General features: G+C 46.1%; 1 protein-coding gene across 1 annotated transcript in view; it reads left to right on the forward strand.

Annotated features, from left to right (window-relative positions):
• LOC308618580 (MOB kinase activator 3B-like) overlaps nucleotides 1-20223 on the forward strand; it is a gene marked incomplete at its 3' end in the record, with an annotated part of 111605 nt that extends 91382 nt beyond the window's left edge. Inside the window, 1 exon segment of the mRNA XM_081236632.1 lies at nucleotides 20194-20223. Coding sequence (XP_081092758.1) covers nucleotides 20194-20223 — 30 coding nt within the window.
• Between the last annotated feature and the right edge of the window lie 509 nt (nucleotides 20224-20732).

Raw genomic sequence — 20732 nt, forward strand, 5'->3', positions numbered from 1 at the left:
CGCAGCCAATAAATAAATTTATTTATTTAAAAAAGAAAAGAATTTTGTGGGCATACTACTATGTATAAAATAGATAACCAATGAGAACCTACTGTACAGCACAGGGAACTCTACTCAATGCTCTGTGGTGACCTAAATGGGAAGGAAATCTAAAAAACAGGGAATATATATATACATATATACATATAGCTGATTCACTTTGCTGTGCAGCAGGAACTAACACAACAGTGTAAAGCAACTGTACTCCAATAAAAAGTTTTTTAAAAATGGACGTATCTTTAAACCACCACAGAGACCAACTTTTTTTTTTTTTTTTTTTTTTTTGCGGTACGCGGGCCTCTCACTGTTATGGACTCTCCTGTTGCGGAGCACAGGCTCCAGACGCGCAGGCTCAGCGGCCATGGCTCACGGGCCCAGCCACTCCGCGACATGTGGGATCCTCCCAGACCAGGGCACGAACCCATGTGCCCTGCATTGGCAGGCAGATCCCCAACCACTGCGCCACCAGGGAAGCCCGAGACCAACATTTTTTTAAACTGGTGATGTTTGTCTTTGACCCTTGAGTTTATTTCCCTTTCTTCTCTCATTTCCCACATCCTGCAGTTCAGGACTGCCACCTCCCCCACATGCTCCTTCCTCCAGACATCACCTGCCCAGGTGAAAACTCCCCTTACCTCAGTGTGGTCACTTCCTCCTCGCCTTCCTGGCCAAGCTCCTTGAAGAAGGTGATCTAGCCAATGGTCTTTACTTTCATTTATCTTTGGCTGCATTGGGTCTTCATTGCTGCGCATGGGCTTCCTCTAGTTGCGACGAGCGGGGGCTACTCTTCGTTGCGGTGCGCGGGCTCTCATTGTGGTGGCTTCTCTTGTTGCGGAGCACAGGCTCTAGGCACGCAGGCTTCAGTAGTTGTGGCACGCGGGCTCAGTAGTTGTGGCTCGCGGGCTTTAGAGCACAGGCTCAGTAGTTGTGGTGCATGGGCTTAGTTGCTCTGCGGCACGTGGGATCTTCCTGGACCAAGGGTCGAACCCATGTCCCCTGTATTGGCAGGTGGATTCTCAGCAACTGTGCCACCAGGGAAGCCCATGGTCTTTACTTTCTCACTTCCCTTTCAATTTGTTCCGGAAACCTGCTCTTTCTCCGGAAGTAGTAGCCGGAAGCCCTATGCACTTATTATTTTTTTTGTGTGTGTGGTACGCGGGCCTCTCACTGTTGTGGCCTCTCCCATTGCGGAGCACAGGCTCCGGACGCACAGGCTCAGCGGCCACGGCTCACGGGGCCCAGCCACTCCGTGGCATGTGGGATCCTCCTGGACCGGGGCACGAACTCGCGTCCCCTGCATCGGCAGACGGACTCTCAATCATTGCGCCACCAGGGAAGCCCCTATGCACTTATTTTTGAAACAGAGAAGAAACAATGAACAATATAATTCACTAATAATTCATGTTATGGATGAATCTTAAAAACATTGTGCTGAGCAAAAGAAATCCGGCATAAAGTACATACTGTTTGATGCCATTTGTATCAAATTCTAGAACAGTCTAAACTAATCCAGTGTTAGAAAGCAGATCAGTGGTTGCCTGGGCCAAGGGTGGGGTTGGGGGATTGACCGCAAAGGAGTAAAGAGGGAATTTTCTCGGAGGTGGTAGAAATATTACGTATCTTAATTGAGGTGGTACCTGGAAGCATATATCCATCAAAACTCTTCAAACTGTGCATTTAAATAAAGCATTTTATTAAAAACCAAATATACCTTGATAAACTTTAAAGTATGCTTGGTAAATGCATCCCCAACATATTTTAAAAGCAACTTCAGTATTTGCAAGAGCAATGTTTTGACAGGTCTTTGTTGAAAACTTTTGTCTTCCTGCTGCCTGGGTGGTTAAAGAGACAAACCAAAGGGAAAAGTAGCAAGTTATCTCTAAGGGCCAATTAGAATATCGGCAATTTTCAGTTGGTTGTAATAACAGAAGTGATTCATATCACAGAGACAGGAGGCTCTCCCTCCCCTCTGGCAATCAGTTGTGAATGATTACAAACCACTCTGCCCTACAACCCTGGGGCGGGGTGGGGGGGGGAGGTGTATTTCAGAAAGCACCTCAATTCTCAGGCCCCACCTCAGACTTATTAAATCAGAATCTCCAAGGGTAGGGCCCAAGCAAAGTAAAGCTCTCCCGATGGCTCTCGGTGACACCGTGGGTGAGCCCCAGTGAGATGGAGTATGGTGCTTCTCAAAATTTTTTTTTTTTTTTTTGCACAAGAACATCTGGGAAGCTGGTGGAGGATGTAAATGCATGGATTCTACTACTGGAAATTCTGATTGAGTAATTCTTCTTGGAGGTCTTGAATTTGCATTTTTAATAAGCTTCCAGGTAGCTCTGATGGAAGTGGCCCAGGCATCACACATTGAAACTAACATTATCTTTTCCCAGATTTCTGGGCAGAATTGGAGTTTAACAAGATTCCTTGGCTGAAAAGTGGCTCCTTCATCTTGGGTTTTTTAGATGGCATCTAGCCCTACTACTTTTGTTTACTTAAGTCAGGCTTACTTAGCCCCACCCCATTCCTTCCCCCAGAATCAACCCCACACCCAGTACCCTGTCTAGACCATAATGGCATTTTTGTCACCCCGTACTGGCAGCAATCATCACCATACCCTAGAAGCCTATCCCTCCAGACTTCACCTCTTCAGCCTGGCACCTCACCTGTGTTAGAGCCCCCATCACACAAGCCTTTGTGCTACTAGGGTCCTGTGCTCCAGGCACATGGCTAGGTGCTGGGGATACAGTCACAGGTCAGTCTTGGTCTTTGACATAAATCTTCTTATCTAGGTATAGATATGAATGGTCTTAATTTTCCACTGGTCCAATGAGAGGGCTTAGCCGAGGTCCATGGTCCTTAGCAACAGGTTCTGAGAACATGCTGGGTGAAGCCAGAGCCCAGTTCTGGGGCCTCACCTCCTCTTCAACCAAAGCTGCCACACTGCTCTCATTAATGGCTTCGGTGTAAGACTGCATTGGAAGAAATGGTTTCTGCTGCTAAAATAAGTTGTAAATCCACTGGATTAGGGAAGGCTTAGCTTTCCTTCCAGTTCTGGCACATTGTGGATCCAGAATGACATAGATTGTCAGTGCCTTTCCCTTTACTTCATTTATTTCTAATAGTATAATTATTTTAAAACAGAGATTTATGGTAGTGATTTATGTCTATGTCTTATGAAAGTATTTCAACATAGAAGAATGCTGTGATGGTCTGTAATAACTATACACTTTTAAAATTTGGTATGTTCAGCTTCTGAAGGTATAATGATAGGGAAATATTTTGGGTAAAGCTATGACCCAGGTGCTGTAGGAGATATGTTTATATATTACCTCATTTAATCTGCACACAGTCCTTTGAGATAAATACTATTTTTATCTCCACTCAAGAGAGAAGGAACATCAGGCAAGGAAGTGAAGCAACTTGTCCAATATCACACAGGTCTGGGGAGGCAGGGGTTGAACACATGCAGTCTGACTTCCCATCCCAGACACAGCCTCTGTTGAGGAAATCCATTCGAGGTGGATTTTTGCTTGAGGAGGACTCACTAACTCAAGTGGGTTCTGATGATCTGCAGCAGCTGGATGATTCCCAAGCCTCTGTCCATCTTTCAACAGCATCCAGTTGTGAGACCAATGTCACGATACCCCAGCTCTGTGAGCCCGAGGAACGTGCTTTGCTGAATGACTCAAATGAGATGACAGTGCGTGAAGAGCTGGTGCTGAGTGTTGGCACAGCTCAAAAGACACCACCCTTGCCTCAGGAAGTTTAATATCTCTGTATGACCCAAACCCAAAGCCTTCAGAGGCCAGGCAGGTAGCAAAGATGAGTTAACAAGCAGGTAGTGAGAAAAGGCAAGTTGGGGGAGGAGCCGCCACGCAATGCCAGCTAATGGTTTCCCTGGAGGGTACGGGGTGTGTGGAGGGTAAAAAGCCAGTGTTTCCAAATCAAAAGAACCTGGTGAACTCGCCAGGATTTTATCTATCTATCTATCTATCTATCTATCTATTTATTTATTTTTGGCTGCATTGGGTCTTGTTGCTGCGCACGGGCTTTCTCTAGTTGCGGCGAGTGGGGGCTACTCTTCATTGAGGTGCACAGGCTTCTCATTGCGGTGGCTTCTCTTGTTGCAGAGCACGGGCTCTAAGCACATGGGCTTCAGTAGTTGTGGCTCGCGGGCTCAGTAGTTGTGGCACGTGGGCTTAGTTGCTCTGTGGCATGTGGGATCTTCCCGGACCAGGGCTCGAACCCGTGTCCCCTGCATTGGCAGGCGGATTCTTAACCACTGTGCCACGAGGGAAGTCCCTCGCCAGGATTTTAAACGGTGGCAACTGATTCGAACAGTTCTTGTATTTTATTCTATTTATTTTTATATCTACAGACCTAACAAGCTCTTTCTAGGAGTGCCATTTGCCTAGGCGCCATCGTTTTGCATTCCTGCCTTATATAGATTCTGCAGTGGACAGGAGGGTTCTGGCCCATTACAACCTGGCCACACATTGTCAGTATCTGCACTTACAGAGTTATTTTTAGAGTTTCCCCTTATCTTGAAAGCCCAGCACTTCCAAGCATAGGAAGTGAAGCATCAGTGCATGCGTGTGTGTGCATGCGTGTATGTGTGTGTGTGCATGCATGTGTCTTTGTGTGTGTGTGTGTGTGTGTGTTGGGGGGTGTACAGGGTTTGTCTGAAGCAGACGAGACAGTGGGCATTTGACTGAGTTGGTGTCAGCATCACACCATGCTGCTCCAAGCTCCATCACCATGGCTGGTCTGCAGCAACTGCATTGCAGCAGCCACCAAGGACACAGAACACATCTGTCCCTTTGTCGCTGGCTTCACTTGACATGACCAGTGTCATCTCCAGTTGGCATTTAGCTCATTGACTCCGTCGCTGCCAGGCCCGGGCCATAAGCAGCTATTGTTATTGTGTGTGCTTACTGCAAACAGTAGAGCCTTCAGAAACTCCACCATACACCACCTCAGCTCGGGGAACTGGCAGAAAGTCCCACAGTACTCACAGCACACACTCAAAGGATTTTATCTTATTAATCTTTGAAAAACATTGGCAAATGCACAGGAGTCAAATATGAAGTTTGCCCACATCTAACATAGGCTGGTTTTAGTTTTACGACCTAATGATTGAAGAGGAAGACTTTTTTATTAAGGTTGGCACTCCTGCTCAGATCTCAGTTCCATTTTTAGGATAAGGTTTCTGTTGTGGTTTGCTGTTTTTTTGGAGCTCACTCTCTCCCTGGCGGGTACAACAGCCTTTGTACATACACGACAGGAGAATCTTAATAGGTGTCCACTGGGTGTGGTTTCTTTCCTTTGGTGTCACTGGTAAAAGATGTTAGAGCTCTAAGAGGTTCCCAGACATAGTTACTCCTTATTTTGATTTCTGTTTCTGGTGCAAGGGTGCTTGGTATTTTGCATTAATAGATTGAGATTATTGTACATAGAAGGACTCTTGAAAACACTTTTATTTCCAATATTGATCGCAATAACAGAGGGAATCTAATTAATTGGACATAAATGTTTTCTTTTTTTAGTTTATTTTTTATTGAAGTATAGTTGATTTTCAATGTTGTGTTAGTTTCTGGTGTACAGCAAAGTGATTCAGTTATATATATATATAATATATGTGTATTATATGTATTGATATATTCTTTTTCATATTCTTTTCCATTATGGTTTATTACAGGATATTAAATATAGTTCCCTGTGCTATACAGTAGGCCCTTGTTATTTATCTATTCTATATATAGTGGTTTGTATCTGCTAATCCCAAACTCCTAATTTATACCCCTCCCCCCTTCCCCTTGCGTAACCATAAGTTTGTTTTCTATATCTGTGTGTCTGTTTCTGTTTCGTAAATAAGTTCATTTGTGTCATATTTTAGATTCCACGTATAAGTGATATTATATGGTATTTGTCTTTCTCTGTCCAGCTTACTTAACTTAGTATGATAATCTCTAGGTCCATCCATGTTGCTGCAAATGGCATTATTTCATTCTCTTTTTATGGCTGAGTAGTATTCCATTGTGTGTGTGTGTGTGTGTGTGTGTGTGTGTGTGTGTACCACATCTTCTTTATTCAGTGATCTGTTGATGAACACTTAGGTTGCTTCCACATCTTGGCTATTGTAAGTAGTGCTGCTATTAACACTGGGGTGCATGTATCCTTTCAAATTATAGTTTTCTCCACATATATGCCCAAGAGTTGGGTTGCTGGATATGGCAACTCTGTTTTTAGTTTTTTGAGGAACCGTCATACTGTTTTTCATAGTGGCTGCACCAATTGATATTCCTACCAACAGTGTAGGAGGGTTCCCTTTTCTCCACACCCTCTGCAACATTTGTTATTTGTGGACTTTTTAATGATGGCCATTCTGACTGGTGTGAAGTGGTACCTCATTGTAGTTTTGCATTGCATTTCTCTAATAACTAATGATGTTGAGCATCTTTTGACATGAATGTTTTCTTGAAAGCACACACACACATGCATAAGTGTGCAATCATACACACAAACACACACTAATGCTCATTTTTTCCTGAAAAAGCTTCAAATCTTTCAAAACCCCTTCCCTGGGGATTTTTTATTTTCCATTTTCTTAATGGAATTGTCTATAAAAATCTTCCTTGAAGCTTTTGAAATTGTTTTTTTCTAAAACTGATATCTGTGGGGTCTTTTTTGTTGTTGTTTGGTTGGTTTTACTTTAAATTATGGTAAAATACACATAACATAAAGCTTACCATCATAACTGTCTTCGAGTGTATAGTTCATGGGCATTAAGTAACCCACTTTGTTGTGTGACCCTCACCACCGTCCATCTCCAGAAATCTTCATCTTGATAGGTATGGTTTTTAATTTTTGTTTTATTTTATTTTGTTTTCACATATAAGCCAGGTCTTTAGGATGTGCAATAGAGGCCAGAAAGGGGAACAAAAAGTATGCAAAGGAAGAAGATATCTGCTTTCATTTCTCCTCAGCTGAAGCAGTGCTACTACCTACCACCTTTCAATACACTGGGCAACTTCCTCTTACACTGAGAGCAAAACACATTGTGAGAACAATAGCACATCATGCTCTGTTGCTAAAATTGCAGCTTCATAATCAAATATCAAGACCAAGTGAGGAAGGAGCCCTAACAAGTAAAAATTACTTTATTCCTATAAAGCACATTCCCTTTATGTAAAATTCATGTTGTTTTCATGGTTCGTTAATTGGGAATCTGAGAATAAGAAAAAAGCCCTTTTCCTCCTCTCGTATGCTGAAAGCCATCGAAGTTTAGTTATCAGGGAGGCAGGTACGTGCAGAGTTTATTCCATTCTTATTTCACGTGCGTTTTCTTTTTTTTAAAATTTTTATTGGAGTATAGTTGATTTACAATGTTGTGTTACTTTCTACTGTACAGCAAAGTGAATCAGTTGTGTATATACATATATACACTCTTTTTTAGATTCTTTTCCCATATAGGTCATTATGGAGTGTTGAGAAGAGTTCCCTGTGTTATACGGTATGTCCTCATTAGTTATCTATTTTATATATAATCTTACTGATGTAGCATCACTTCTGTTCCAGGATAGGAGAGATATTGGACTATTTATGGCCAGGTCGATTTTGGAAAGGCAGCTGGGGGACCGTTTATAACCACATGGGCTTTAAAACGATAGAGTCCCACTGCTCGAGGTACCCATGGGGTGCAGACCAGTGCTAGCAAACTTTTTCTGAAAAGATCCAGATATTGAGTATTTTGGCTTGTGGGACACATCTACTCAGCTCCGCCATTGACATGGGAAAGCAGCCCTAGACAACACATAAACAGAGGGTGTCACTGGGTTCCAACTTCACCTTTATAGATGGGGATTGAAATTTAAATGTCATGTAATGTTCATGCGTCAGGAAGTATTATTCTTCTTTTGATTTTTTTTCAACTGTTTAAAAGTGTAAAAGTCATTCTTAGCTTATGGACCATACATAACAGGTGTGGATTGGATTTGGGCCAAGGACTCAATTTCCAGGTGCCTGAAGTAGAGGAAAAACAGGATTCCAAGGCCTGTGGACAAGATGCCAATGACAGATACTGGTTTGAGTTCTCGCTCTGCCAGGTATTAACCATGTAACCTTGGGCATGTCACTAACCTCTGCAAGTTTCAGTTTATCCATAGGGAAAGCACAATGACCACCCCATAGAGATGAAAGTTACAAAGTGGGGCACAAAATGGTGATCAGGCCCTACAGCTCTGGAGAGGCTACATTTCTCTCTTTGGGAGCTTGAGACTTTGTTTCAGTTGGTGGTAGTCAAACTCCTAGCAATAGGTCTTATTTTATTAAAAAGAAAATTAAGTTTGTTTCATGTTTATTTACCCCATCAACATAATACTTTGTTCCTACCAAAAGAATGAGATTGCTAAGAAACTACAAATTTCCTAAATTACAGGCTGACTGAGGAAGAAAAATCTCCGTATGTTTTCATCAGACACACAACAGAGGTCTTATTAAGTAATGGCAAGCTCTGTCCTGTGGTGAATTCAGACAGACTGACCCTCTTCTATGGAATCCTTTGTTTTCCCCAGGGGAGGTAAATTCTTCCTCCAGGGACTCATGCCCTTGAACTTCATTCAGGTTACACCCGAAATGATGAATGATGCTTTGTCAGGGTGTTTTGAATGTCATCAAGGGCTGGACCCTTTAAGCTTCTCTCAGGATAACTAAAAGTCTGTGCCTGCAGCCTAACCTAGATTGGGAATGCTTTCCCAGCCTGTGCTCTTCCCTCCCCACCCCTGCCCCCCATGAAAAGGCCAAGTGACAGAAGCAAATGGGGGGAGAGTTCCTTACCTGCCTTCCCACAAACAGTCCTCAAAGAGCCGGGCAACCCGAGAGGTGGGCACTGGGCCATGTTGAAATCTGTTCCATCCCTCCAAGGGTGTGTGTGCATTGAATTACCTGTGGCTCATCCCAAAACAAGGGGCTTAAGGAACATCTACCAGAAACCAGTCCAGCTGTGCTGACAAATGCAGGGTATGGGAGTCAGGGAGTCAGACCCCTTATGGCTGTGTGGACCCCAAGCCAGGCTGCGGAGGAGGTGGGCAGGCAGAGATGGAAAGGAGGAGGGAGAAGCAACGGACCACCAAAGAGGGCCAATACTGTGCCTTGTTGGGTTATAGGTAGCATCGCTTTGAGCAGAAATCAGGCTGGATCCATGCACTGTCATGGTCAAGTGCTAACTAACACTGCACCAGCGAGAGGGATGGGATGGGATGGGATGGGATGGGATGGGGGAAGACATGGTTGGTAGACCTGCAGAGAAATCAGGATGTTAAAAAACATGGAATGGCAGATCAGGGGCTGGCAGCAGTCTGCTGACTTGATCTTGAGAAATGCAGTGATGACGAAACGTTTTCAATTCATTCTCTTGCTTTCATGATACGCCATGAGGCAGCCCGCCGTGCGTCCGTATCCCATCTCCTGTGGTTAAAGGAGAGAGCTTCAAAAATGTGCAGCTCTGCCCTTGTAAGAACAAGTGTAAATCAAGAGACTGAATGTGTTTACATAATGTGACTTATTTTTAATGTTTGCAGGATTTGGGAAAAGAAGAGCAGTTTGATTCTTGCATGAGTATGAATAAATATTCTCTGTGGGTGGCAGGTCTTTGTGTTTATCTAGCCATACATGTGTATACATGTACGTGGGGGTGTGCATATATGTGCACACATTCACACACACACACACCCGCGTGGGGACTGCCCTCTGTGGCAGTGATGTGGGCTGCTGTTTAGGTACAGAATTAATCAAATAAATATTTTTCTTTCCTGTGTCGGGTGGTCTGGCCTGCCATGTTTCTATTTTTATTTCTTTTGGCTTATTTGCTACCCACATTCCTAAGAGAATGCAGAAAGAACATTTTAAATTTCTGTGTGATGGTTGGATCACGTGTATACTTCAATTTGGGAGAATTTTTTAAAATGTTTGTAGTCTGGCTGCCCTGCCTGCCTTAAAGGACTTCCGACCTGGGGATGCTAGCAAGGAAAGTCAGCAGCCCTGGCTGTGGGCCTGCCGTGGATGGCTCCACCAGTCATGGCCCTGTCCCGTCCACACTGCCCTCCCCAACCCCGACGGCCAGGGCTGGCTTTGTATGGCTGCCAACTCAAAGACTCAGCTGAAAGCACATGCAGATATGAGTGAAGATCTGTTCAGAGCGATGCCTTGGGTAGACTGGTTAGGAAGACAGGTCTTCAAGTTTCAACCTTGGCTACCCGAATGAACTATGTGACTTTGACCAAGGGACTTAACCCCAGTTCTGTCATCTGTACAATGAGGAGAGTACCACTCACCCCATAAGACTGCTGTAAGGACTGAAGGAAGTCATGAGTTTAAAGCACTGAGCACAGTCTGGCACATAGAAAGAAGGGCCGGAAGTGTAGCTACTGCTCTGTTAGCAGCACAGTACACTTTTGTTGATCCCTTAAGGCTGGGATACTACCGCCCCATCTTGCTCTGCATCTTTTGTGACCTGGCACTACTTCAGTTATGCATTCATCAGGTTATTAATATGTATAAAGCCTTGTTCCAAAAACCATTTAAGGTGGCTGGTGTCAGTCTCCCCCTGGAATTCTTTCTCCGTCTAACAGACACAGCGACGTTAAGAAAAAAAGTTTTTAAAAAATGTTCAGGCCGGGTGCGCTCTTTACTCTGTGGTCTGTCTGTTCTTTGGAACAGAAGCTTCCGGGCCCAGAAGCCTGGCCTCCAGGATCACTGGGAGCAGCAGTGTCCTCAGGGCTTCGAGGCCCTGAGGGCAGAAGGAAGTGCTCCGCACCCAGGGGGCGGGGCCACCGAGACTCCTGGGCAGCTCACAAGTGAAGACCCTCAGCGATCTCGGTCTCTGGAATCAGCTCTGAATGGTCCAGTTCACCCAAGGAGATTGAACTGGGCTCGCGTTTTTGGGGAGCGTGTTGGGTGGCCCTGCTGTAGGCGAAGGCCGAATCATCCTCACTGGCTCTGCCCTGCACTGTGGGCGGAACTGAGGGCTCCTTACAAAGTCCTGCCCTGGGAGGCCCCACCCATGGAATTACCTGCTCTTCCCCCCCGCCCCCCCCCCCCCCCGCAATTGTCAAGACACTTGGGAAAAGGTCAATGTCATAGGTGCAGCTTTGTGGATTCTAGAAAGCGAGAGGAGAAACACTGCAGCAGGGGAGAGCTGGCCTCCCCTGGGTGGGTGAGATGCATGGCCGCCCTGTGCCCGAGGGTGGCAGGAGCTGCCCCCTTGTTTCTACCTTCTGAAGACTAGCTGTCCCACAGGGATTGGGCAGGAGAGTGGCTGGGGATGTTTTGTACTCGCTTGTTTGCTTTGCTTTTCTCCTCCTCTCTCTTGTTCCAGGGATTTCCCTGCAGCAAACAGCCTGATATTTTACTGGGCTCCCCCTTGAAGTGAAATACTGCCCTTCAGAGCTCAGGGAGACGCTGTCTGAGGGAGAGCTAACTGCCAGGCCACATTCTTAGCAGCCAGCCCTGGGGCCCTCCGGGATCGTCCTTCTCTTCTTCCTTTTCCCCTGAGGCCTGTTCCCTTTCCCTGAGCGCTCTGTCTCCCATCCGGAGACACTTACACGGGGCCTGAAAGGATGAACAGGTGTGTTCTGGGCAGGCTAAGGAAGCGGGGCTCTCGTGCAGAAACAAACAGAAGCAAGGTGTGTGCAAGGCTGGAGGGGGGCAGGTCCCAGAGTCCTGCAGTCACTTAACTTGCTGAGACTTTTTCTGGTAGGAGATGGAGGGAAGTGGAAACAAGCTTTGTGCGTTTTTGGATCTTCAGCAGCAGCTTTCCAGCCTGCGCTGCTGATGATACCAGGAGAGCTTAGAGAGTGTAGGCCTTTGGCCTTGTCTACACGTTGGAATCACAAGGCAGCATGGTATCATGGGAAATTCTGAGTCCTCCAAACTGGATGATTCGGAGACAACAACTGGTTTTGATCCCCGTCATCAAATACCTTGCACACCACCACTTCCTCCCTAAAGCCACCCGTGCCGGTTCCTCAAGTCCTTCTGACCCTGGTGTGGCCCTGCTTCTCACGGCGTCAAGGTGCTAGAAGAGCCCTCGCTGAACCCTTGGCCCTGCCTGCACTCAGGAATCGCCCACGTTGCCCCGTGCAGCTCAGCTGCCCATCATAGCCTCCTTGCTGGTGCCAGCTCGCTTTTCTTCTGGTTCTCATCCTCCAGGAAAACTGCCGTTTCCAAAGGGACTCGCTTTGCTACCCGTGGGTTAGATCCCGAGATAAGGAAATAGCAAAATATCTGCTTGACCTCTGGTGTAGAAAGATGGCCAGAGGGAAATGGGTATGGTCAGGAGCTGAGGACCCCGGGGGGCGGGTGGGTTAGGGGTAGTTCTGGTGAAATCCTCACATGGGCATCAGCAGCAGTTTGCTTGGAATGGGGTGGTGGGGAGAGCAGACCCTTGAGCAATGGAATTTTCGAGATGGTCAACATTTTCAATCCACACACTTGTTAGGGGAGGGGAAAATAGCCAATAGCAAAAGAAACAAATGGATAATATGGATACCACTTGGAGGTTTTAAAGCCTTTAAGAAATGGAATTTGTAGGATGCAAGGCTGCGTAGAAAGTCATTTTGCAGACCGGGCTGCCAACCCCCCGGGGGCCTAACCAAGTTGTCAGGAATGAAGAAGTCTTCTCAGTTACAGGGTTTACTCGTATCCCATCCCCCCGACCCAGCCAGAAATGTGGTCCCTGTAATTCACGCTGCAGTTCAAACCCACTTTCCCAAATCTGTCTTCATCTGAGAGGAGGCTGAGGAGAGGTGAGGTGTGTCCATGCTCCAGCTTAGGGGGGGCTTCCGGGAACTGGGGGGCCCTGAGGCTGTGCTGCTGATTGGTTGCAAGGGAGCACATTAGAAAAGGAGCACCCCTACCCCCGGCCCCCCCTCTCCCTGCCCCGCACCTTGGCCCTTTTTGGTGGACTCACCGTTTTCCTTTGTCTTTTTGGCAACTATCATCTTAACATAGTGCCTTTAAAATGTGTTGGTGAAGTTCCATTACTGGAGAAGGAAAGTGTGTGTGTGTGTGTGTATGTGTGTATGTGTACCTATGCTCTGTTAGATGAGAGGCAGTTGATTGAATACTTCCCTCTTTGTGCCCGATCTAACGATATGCTGTGTGTTTCAAGCTACCCTGTTTTCATGGTGGCTGGTGGTGGGAAGGACCCGCTTACACAAAGGTCATCTTCACGAAGCGCTGGGCCCAGTGTTCTCATTCTTATCACACTGCTGCGCCTTTTATACCCACCTTCCTTTCATCCCTTTGTGTCCTGTTCTTCCTAAATCATTGCTTTATTTCCAATATTTCTTCTTCCCCTTTCTCCTTCTTATTTCTCAGAATTAGCAGAAAGTTGGTGAATTAGAAACAAGAAATTGGCTTTAAAACGCTGTTGCTGTAGCACTTCTATGCCCAATATATGTTAAAACACTAGAAAAACAAAGAACCTCAGTCCTTTTCTTTTATTTCTCCTCCCAGTGGAGTAATAGAAACAGGATGTTTTTTGTCTGCTTGCTTGTTTTTTTTTGTTTTTTTTTTTTGCAGTACACGGGCCTCTCACTGCTGTGGCCTCTCCCGTGGCGGAGCACAGGCTCCGGACGCGCAGCCTCAGCGGCCATGGCTCACGGGCCCAGCCGCTCCGCGGCATGTGGGATCCTCCCGGGCCGGGGCACGAACCCATGTCCCCTGCATCGGCAGGCGGACTCTCAACCACTGCGCCACCAGGGAAGCCCTGCTTTTTGTTTTTGAGGCAACCAAATCTGACCCTTATCCTTCCACTTGCTAGCTGAGTGAACTTGGGCAAGTTACTTCAGTTCTCTGAGCCTCTGTTTCCTCATCTGTAAGTTAGAAGGAGCAATGCCTACTTCACAGAGTTTTGAGCAAGAAGTACACACAATAAATATAAGTGCCTCCACCATAGTAGATATTCAGTTTGTATTTTCCTCTACCTCTCGTTTTACTGGGTCTTTAAGACCTAATAATTGTTCATCTTCATTGGATTTTCATCGAATTAGCAAATATTTGTACAGCCCCTTGTGCACCAGGGTCCAAACAGAAACAAGGTATGGTTCATCTCTTCCAGAGCAATCTCCTGCTGGAACCAGGAATTAATAAAGTGTCATAGAACAACGTGAGAGGTACTATGGGCACAAAGGGAAACCAGAAGAGGAGCAGCTGAGACTTCTTGGGGACGGGGTGGGGAGGGTAGGAGATGGTGTTCCTGAGGGGGGAAATGGTCAAGGGTCTCGAAGGATGCTGGAGTTGGGAGAAAGGTGTTTTGGGAAGAGAGGAGCAAAGGAAAGCATATATAAGGGCATTGCTATGGGCTCAACGGTAGAGAAGGAGGGTTGGGGAGTGACGGCCGAGTGGTTGAGTAGTAGTCCACACCGATGCTAGACGCTAGAGTTGGGACTTAGTTTGAAAGCTGTGGAGAGCCATTTAGGTTTTAGGTTTACGTGGAGGAGAGCCAGTAATGCAAGAGGGATTTTCCTGAAGCACACTGAGGTGACTCTTAAGAAATCCTTGTGTACACAAGTTGCCTCTCTGAAATCAACATGGAGTGCAGAGTCCACAGGTCAGGAGTCCTGGCGCTGCCATTTATCAGTGGTCCCACCTTCGGCAAGTCGCTTCCTCCCTCACGGCCGGGAATTCACATCTCTGGAATGAAGGTGTTGGACTAGATCACATCCAGGTGTCCTCCCAGCTTGAACAGTCGTCTGTGATCCTGTGATTTTGTCACTCCTTTTTGGAGCTCATTTTATAATTCCTAATGTTACCTTATTCATATGGTTATGCTAGCATGATGACTGACACCTGGCAGACATCAGATTTCTTTCTTTATTCCATGTGAAAATTCGATTACTGGGATGTGTGATGGTATGGTGTAGTAAGCTAAGTCAGTCGGTTTCTTTGTAGTCTTGGTCAGGTCAGAAATTATTTGCGTGACCTGGAATAAATCATTTTACTTCTGGAAAGTTTATTCCCTCCGTGGCCAGTTCTCAAAATGGCTACACTGAGAGATAAGAGGAAGATTTGACTCATAGAATTCACACAAGTTTGTTCCATGTATATTAAAACAAACAAACAAAACTTTCAAATGCTAGCAAAGATCTCTATTTTAATTTTAAATGTTCTGGATCAGAAGTGGCTGAGTATCTTATGCAGAAGATATGCTGATTTCATCCACCACCACCATTCCCCACAAAGACTAGGCAAAATCATTTTAACTTCATTTCCAAAACTAACTATGATTTCAATGTGGAGATTTGGTCTACTTCTCTTTTTGTTTTTTAAATGACTGAAGCTTACTTTTGAGGAAAAATTACATGTATATTAAAAATATCTAAAAAGCTAGAGGATATGTGAAAGGCAAATATCAGAAATAGAAAACATATATTATTCCATTCACCCAGAGGTAAACTTATCATGCTGGACTCATGCTTTATATTTTTTCCTAATATAATTGGATCAAACCATACATACTGTTATGTGACTTGACCAAAATATCTCTCATCATATATTCCCATATAACAAAGTTTTAAGGGTCTGTTCAGATTCAGGCAAGATGAAATGGTGAGTTCCAGTGCTGGTAGAAAGCAGTGTGATGCAGGTGTGTGCAAAGTGATGGAGGAACCCCGGAAGGGAGCTAATTAACCCTTTCTGATCTTGAAGGATGTCAAAGTTTGCCAGGCATAGAAGGGCAGAAAGCATTTGCCAGATGGAAGAAACAAGCCGATGGGAAGCTACTAGAAACGTTACAGACCAGGGCCGTTGGAGGACGGGGAGGAGTCTAGTTTGCCTGATGGGTGTGGTGAGTGGGCTGGGCTTCAACAGGAGGTGAGCAGGGTGGGTGGATCCAGTTAAGAACAGCTTTGTTTGCCAGGCTGCAGAGTGTGGACTTTGTTCTGCTGAGAGTCGGGAATCAGGGACTTTGCAGAATCAAGTTCTGCCTTACATTAAAGCAATGGTACCGACTGAGCACAACCAAAACCTGACGTTACTCTTTCCTTAAGAATGGATTTTTAAAAATCTGGGTGCTTGAAAAGTCTTCATGTACAAGCCAAATACAGTCTTTAGGAACATTTCTCAGAAAATTCACACTACCTCTGCAGAAACCTCTTAAGCACCTGTTGGAGCTCTTTAGTGGACTTAATACATGGTGGGTTCAGATAACTCCTGCAATGGCAAATTCATCCCTAGAGAGCAAACTGCATAGGAGTTGCTTAAGCTACTCTCCCCGATAGGAAGGAACGTGTTTGGCCCTGCTGGATGCCTGCAGGAGGGCTCTGATGAAGAGGAAAGCCATGGAACCCAATATTGTCTGGTTTTTTTTTTTTGGTTTGGGTTTTTTTTTCTCAGAACCAGTTGGTTTTTAGCCAGCCCATTGGCGCCACCCAGTGGGAAATCGCTAGAATACAGCTGTGAAGGCTTGTAGGCTTTTGCAGGGCGGATCCAACTGAGACGTCCTTCCTCAAGTTTCAGATCTATTTCAACCATTCATTCCCTGTAAGAATGTTAAGAGGCCTCATAGTAAACAGTTTTTCTCCTGCATTTGAGGCTGCACGGTGTGGTGAGGAAAGCACTGGTCCTGGCTTTTCACAGACTAACTCAGTGGCTTTGCTTAAGTCCCATATCCTCTCTCAATCTTTTCCCTCTTCTGCTTTCCTTAAAAAAAAAAAAAGTCTTCCATATTTCTAGTGTCTATAGTCTTTTAGTGGCATAATTGTTTTAGTATTTACCAATTGCACTTGTAACTCAAAGTGGCATCAGTCTGGATAAAGAAAAACTATCTCTTTGGCATTTTGAAAATTCAGGAACGATTGCAATTAATCGTTAATTAATATAAGTCAATATCACTCAAATGAATATTCATAAGAATGTCTCAGAGGCTTTAAACCATGGTCATGTGGTGTAGTGGAAAGAGCTGGCCTTTGCATCCAGATAGACCTGAGTTTAAATCTCTACTTCTGCCACTTTCTGTGTGGCTTTGATAAGTTATTCTCTGTCTCTGTGCCTGTTTCCTCATCAGACCAATGGGGATGGCAAAGCTTACTTCACAGGATCAGGGTAAGGGTTACATGAAGTGATATCTGTAGGGCCGTGAGGGACACCAAGACTAAACAACAGCAAACCTTTGTTTGATGGAAGCAACTGTTACCATTTAAGCTGGGCAGCTTACTGTTCACCATACCTGTTCACCCTGAGCACATCACTTCTGCTCTGAGGCCTGGATTCCTCTTCTGTCAAAGTTTTACAGAGGCAATGATATTAATATAACGACCCGAAGCACCTGCAACTCACAGGGGCTTAACAAATGCTAGTTCCTTTCTTTCTGTAATCCTGACCCATTGCAAATAATTATGAGAATTAGTTATAAAGGCAAAGTTGTCTTCATCCCATGATCTCTCCTTCACTCTCTTGCTCTCACTCTCTCAAACACACCCGCACACACCCGCGCACACACACACACACACACACTTTGTATTCCCACCTAATTCCCACCTAATTTTTCCCATCTCTGTCACAAAAAGTTAACCAAAAACACAAGAACCTTTGGAAGCTTAACAGAGGAACAGCAAATTCCTTTTCAGGTTGTCATCATCTATTTCCATCCCCCCACACCAGGTGCCTGGGTCCTTATTCAAATAGTTGTGCGCTTACCTGTCTCCCCACCCCTGCATCCCCATCCTGCCCTGCCCCCACCCCGCTCCACCCACAGCAGCATCAGATCCCTGGCAGGCTCCACCTCGACTGTGCTTCCCTCCAGCCACAGCCCCTATTCTCCAGTCCCCCTTCTCCCAGCCTCACCTGTCAGACTCCTCCTCCTCTAGGTTGTGGAGTCCATCTCAGTGGGTACGTTATCAGAGAAGTCCTCTCAAGGCTCTGCCTTCCCAGCACAAAGTGGCCGCTGCCATGTTTGTGCTTCTGGAGAGATCAGGAAAGGGAATGAATGCGTACTCTGTCCATGAATACTTTTTAACCTTCCCACTCACCTCAAGTAGGCATCACTGGTCTGTTTCACAGATGAGGACACTGGGAGCCCATTCATTACTGGATTACACAAACATTTTATCCACCATCACTTGCCAGGCACTGGGGACACAGCACAGACCACAGACACAGCCCTTTTCTTGGTGGGTCTTACAGGATCTTACAAGGGATGAATCCAGGAGGCAGGAATGAAACAGAAAGACTATCCTGGTTGTGAAGAAGGGTGCTATGAAAGAGCAGAAGAGGAGGTGATGCCCTATCCTGGAGGTTCGGAAGGGTATCCCTAGGTATCCCTAGAAAGGGGCCACTTCAGCTAAGACCCAAAGCCTCAGGGAGGTCACACAGGGTGCTAGTGAGGGCAGAGTGGGATGGGTGGATTGGGTTCTACCATGCGTCACCTCCTCCTCTAAATATTAATATTTATATCATTGTATTTTTGTGTGTGTGTGTGTGGTACGTGGGCTTCTCACTGTTGTGGCCTCTCCCGTTGCGGAGCACAGGCTCCGGATGCGCAGGCTCAGCGGCCATGGCTCACGGCCCAGCTGCTCCGCAGCATGTGGGATCCTCCCGGACCGGGGCACGAACCCGTGTCCCCTGCATCGGCAGGCGGACTGTCAACCACTGTGCCACCAGGGAAGCCCTATCATTGTATTTTATATCGTTTTCTCCCTGATAGACTGTAGCTCCTTGAGAACAGTGACCTCATCTCCCAGGCACCTGGTGCATAGCATAAGTACTGAGCATAAGTAAATGGTCACTTAATTTTTCAATATATGTATCTCTACATAATTGCCTTGCTTAATATTATAAGGGTGCAAAAGTACCTAGATTCTGTTCTGTATATTTGGTTATTTTTTTAACCAGCACATTGGTATGGTTTTCTAATAGAGTCTCTGAGCAGCTGGCATGCGTATTCGCCAGCTCCTGTTACCCAGATGTTTCCTATTTGATAGGGGGCGCTGGAGGGTGAGCTGGGGTCACCGTGCAAGAGAGGTAGCAGCTGGCGTCAGCTCTGCAGCAGGTGGACCTCAGAAGCAGCTCATTCATCTAACTAAACTATATGAAACGTGTCCTCCTAAATGCCACAAGGCACAAGTCTCCTTCCCAGCCTGCGACCCAGGACATTCTTGAGGATGAAAGAGGAGCTGCTGCCCTGTGCCAGGCACTGCTAGTGAGGGTTTCTTCTTCCTGACACCTTGGAGCTCACAAGTAGAGCTAACCCACATGCCCGTCGCCCATGTGTGCGTGCACACACACACACACACACACACACAGGTGTACAAACTGGCTCCCTGCACGCAGGCCTCCGGGTGGGCACAGGTGGAGGGCATGGCTGATCCACAGTGGGAGGGGCGGGAGTGCCTGAAGGCCTCCCAGGCAGATCAGAGTCATCTTGCTGGAGTTGGGAAAATGGATGGCAATTAGCCAAGTAAAGAGAGCAGGGCGTGGTAGGAGCAGGCCACGGGCGAGGGTCTCGCCTGTGCAGAGACCCAGAGAAGGAGAACAGATGCCACATTTGGGGTCTATAAATGCCCACAAGAGCATTTGTAGAAAGGCCAGCTGGTTGTGGTTAACGGTCAGACACACTGGGATAGTCTTCCTTTCTATTAAGAAATGTCCTTCCTCCCACTTTTCTTGACTTGTACCTATCCTCCATTTTTTTATCTTTGATTGAAACTTAGGTAAAGAGAAATTGTGCTCTACTCTAAGGAAAACAGCCGTCTAAATCCAATTATCATATCAATCAGTAAGTGATACTTCACTCCTGATGGGGAGACTGCTGGGAGTGGTGGAGACTGGGGCAAACTGGAGAGTGTATTCTGCATCTGAAGAGGACAGCAATTCTCAACTCAGCCGCCCAGTGGCTCCAGATCTTGCAATTCTTCCAAAACACAGAGCAACCTGGATTTTTGGCAAGTTAGCTGAGGTTTTTAAACATTGCTTTGATTTTTAAAAAAAGCCTGCAGCCAGTGGAACACATCTGTATGCTAAGCCTTATTCCTGGGCCATGCTTGCAACCTCTTGTTTAAAGGCTCCAGAGATTGCCAGGGTATTTTCAGAATCCTTCAACAAGTCATTGCTCTGCTTATAGTTACTCCTAACCATCCTTCTCCCCCTGCTTTCCAGAAAGAGATGACGAGCAGGATGTGTCACTAACGCCCCATCTTACCCTACAGAAGAAAGAGGAAAAGCTGTTTCCTCCTGGAGTCCCGGGCCGGCAGGAGGGAGACCTCCCTGGCTGAAAAGGTGCACCTACTCCCAGGAGCAGGCAAGCTGGAGACCAGCGGTGACTCCTGAGAGATGTTCCCCGCGCACTTCGTGTGCTCTTGAACCGTCTGAGTGTTGCTAGCCGTGACCTGTGGACCTGGCCAGGAGAGAAGGACGGCCCCTCACCCATCCTGGAGGAAGGAAGCCTCTGCACTTACATGCGTGTCGCAGTTCTGCCTGTGACCTGCCACCTAAGCTTTACTGGAATTCAGGTTTTGAGACTGAGATACTTACTTGTACTTTTCCACTTACCTGTCTCGTCAGCCGGCTCCCTTTTCTGTAACGTGTTTTCTAAGTACCCAGTGAATTTTGGAACTCTGGATGCACAGCCAATTTTTCTCTAACAAGCCTTCCTGTGCGGTCCCTGCAGGCCCTGGCCCTGATGCCGTGGTCTTGGC

The sequence above is a fragment of the Mesoplodon bidens genome, assembly GCF_964165515.1.
Source record: "Mesoplodon bidens genome assembly, chromosome: 6".
NCBI lineage: Eukaryota > Metazoa > Chordata > Mammalia > Artiodactyla > Ziphiidae > Mesoplodon > Mesoplodon bidens.